At 48.8% G+C, this 2,722-nt stretch overlaps 1 protein-coding gene across 2 annotated transcripts in view; it reads right to left on the reverse strand.

Moving 5' to 3' along the window:
• Window positions 1–2,377, reverse strand: part of MYNN (myoneurin) — a 7,456-nt gene extending 5,079 nt beyond the window's left edge. For both annotated transcript variants that reach the window (XM_010133083.1, XM_010133082.1), the window contains exons 1-2: window positions 2,112–2,377; window positions 31–247 (exon numbers count right to left, since the gene is read on the reverse strand). In XM_010133083.1, coding sequence (XP_010131385.1) covers window positions 31–247; window positions 2,112–2,377 — 483 coding nt within the window. The remainder of the gene's footprint in view (window positions 1–30; window positions 248–2,111) is intronic.
• Window positions 2,378–2,722: the final 345 nt, after the last annotated feature.

Here is a 2,722-nt window from a genome sequence, read left to right on the forward strand (position 1 = left end):
CTTTGCTGGCGTGTGAAGCAGCTGTGCAGCAGCAGCAGCAGCGTCTGCTTTCTCCCGATGACTGTAATCTCGGAGAGTCAGAAGGCAAGTCTGCTGATTCATTTCAACATTGCCAGTGATACTGGATGTCTCTGTAGAAGAGGGATTAGCAATAAAAGCAAAGTCTTCCATCTTGATTTTGCATTTAGTGACCACTTCTTCAACTTTGAGATAGTCAGCAGCCTGGTGAATCTCTTTAACATTCCAGCTGCAAGAAAAGAAGACTTGGGTGACAATGTTCTGGAGAAAACAAACGTTTGTTCTGCACTACCTGCATCAAACCCTGACGGCAGAGCTAAAGAAAAGTAACACTCTTTGAAAGCATCACTTGGAGAACACGCACAGTGAGATCTGGTCTCTTAGTGCCCCGAGACACCAGGAGGACAGTGACTCTCACAGTGACAGCCCATGGTGCCAGGTCTGCAGACCCGCCGAGCTGAGGATTTCATTTTCACCTGCGTGCCTTTTGTGGAATTTTAAGTTAACAGTCCAGTTGTAAGGTGGCGAGGCTAGACATGGGGTTGTTGGGCCAAAAAGCTCAGAAAACCATAAACCACTGGAGAATAAAACACATCAAGTACCACTCTAGAATCCTTCTGCCAAAAGCCTTAAGAACTGGCAAGCAGCACATTCACCTCAGCACTTCTGTGAGCAGGTATTAATCTGGTTTTATAAAACGATTTGCAAACAGTCTTCATTCTGCACCAGCTGCACACAGACAGGCTAACACCAAAGGAGTCCTCATTTAAACTACCTCGCTCTGTTTTTCTGTTCCTGCAACACAGGCCTTGATGGTTTAGACAAAACCAATCTGGAAAAGGTGGAAACACGTTTCACCAAAGCATCTGTGGGCTTACAGCACTTGGAAGAGAGACACTGACGGTCAACAACCTCATTCTAACCATCTGTTACACAGCAAATGTAATCAGTTGGTAAGTAAGCGCCACAACGACTCCCTGAACATGAAGACAACTGTTTTAGTGTCCTGTATTGTACCGGCACTGAGCTCGATGTACACCCTGCCGGCGCCCGTCACGCCGCAGCAGACAACAGAGCCTGCAGAGAGCTGCACAGTCACCTGAGGGGATGCAGAATGGGATGCCAGGTGCACACGGGCAGACGTGCAGGTGTCACCTTCAGTCAGCCAGTTCTCCTGGGTGAGAACGGTAACTTCCACCTGCCTCTTCCTTCAGAGACCGCAGCTGCTCAGCAGGCATCCAGAAACTCTCCCCTGTGGTCCCAGACAGACAGCAGGAACCCTGTGCGCTTCTGCTCAGACCTCCCTGGCAAAGCAGCAGTCCCCGGCCTCACCTCGCAGCTGCGGACATGGCTCTACTGCTGCTACAGCTCCCAGCTACTTCAACAAAAAACCACAACACCCTGCGCCTGTGCTTAAATTATTGAGTTTTCACAGCTCAGGAGAAATGAAGGGTTTTTTTAACCTGCATTTGACAGCAGACGTTGAGAAAGGGGTAAAAATCCTGGACTACACACTCCCAAGTAATCACACTTCCCTCCCGAGGGACAATCTCCTCCTTTCGCCGAGAGAAAAGCACCACCAAGGATCCTCACTGGACGAGAAACAGCACAGCAGTTTCTCAAAATCAATGCAGCCGAAGGGGGAAACACTTTTTCTGGGACTCGCCTTGGGCGCTGTAATGTAATATTTAAAGCAGCAGTCCCTGCCAATTTTAACAAACGTCACTGTTAAAAATTATGGCTCTCCCCATCCACCCGCAGGCTTCAGTCTCCCCGCAGACACAGTTTCTGCGTGCTTGCCGCAAAAACGGATCCTGGGATCCAGCGTCAGACAGGATACACTTATCATTCCCGCTCCTGGTTGTCACGCAGAACGTTTAATCCCTTCTAACCCAGAGAGAAGGAGTGAGAGAACGAGACGATGACAACAGACCTTTGTTTTGGCGCTCAGTGTCACGCGGCATTTTAAAACACAAGCCCAAATGACCTTCAGCTTGTTAACACGTCACATCCACTACAGTCGTTCCTGCAGAACTTATGACAAAGAACAAAAAAATCTGGTACTGCCTAAACACAAAGTTTATGTACGTTACCTGTCAAGGTTTAAGTTTCCCGTATAGATAAATTCCAGGAGTTTTTGGAATCCATCAGCTTTCACTTGACTCTGATCCAAAACAACATTATTGTCAGATGCGTCCCTATAAAACGCACCGAAGTACTCGCTGAAGGAGGCAAGCACGTTCCTGTGTGCCTTGAACTGGAATTCACCGATGACCACCGTGCAGTCACACAGAAAGCCGGCTTCCCGCTGCTTGTTCAGTCTCTCTAGGAGGTGTTCACAGTGATGGGAATACTGCATTTTGATAATGAACAGCAGCCTCTTTGTTCTGACCTGGAAAAGCAAAAAAAAATTATTTACATGCAAGATGTAACTCTGTTTCTCCTTAACAGCATGAAGCTAATGCTTACAGACGAGTCAGCGTTCCATCCCACCCCTGACTGCTGCAGAGCAGTTTGTGTAGCAGCGCTTTGGTACCAGGTACAGCGCGACAGGCGGATCCTTCTTCACTTGGGGAGCAGCTAATTTTAGAGATCGGAGGAGGGGGAGAGGGCAGAGCCGTGCGTGCTCCCCCTCCCAGATCCGAGGATTAGCTTGCCTAAGCCTGTGAGCTGTCCTGTCAAAACCGGGCTCTGAGGAGCGCTC

The sequence above is a fragment of the Buceros rhinoceros genome, unplaced genomic scaffold (genome assembly GCF_000710305.1).
Source record: "Buceros rhinoceros silvestris isolate BGI_N320 unplaced genomic scaffold, ASM71030v1 scaffold35503, whole genome shotgun sequence".
Taxonomy (NCBI): Eukaryota; Metazoa; Chordata; class Aves; order Bucerotiformes; family Bucerotidae; genus Buceros; species Buceros rhinoceros.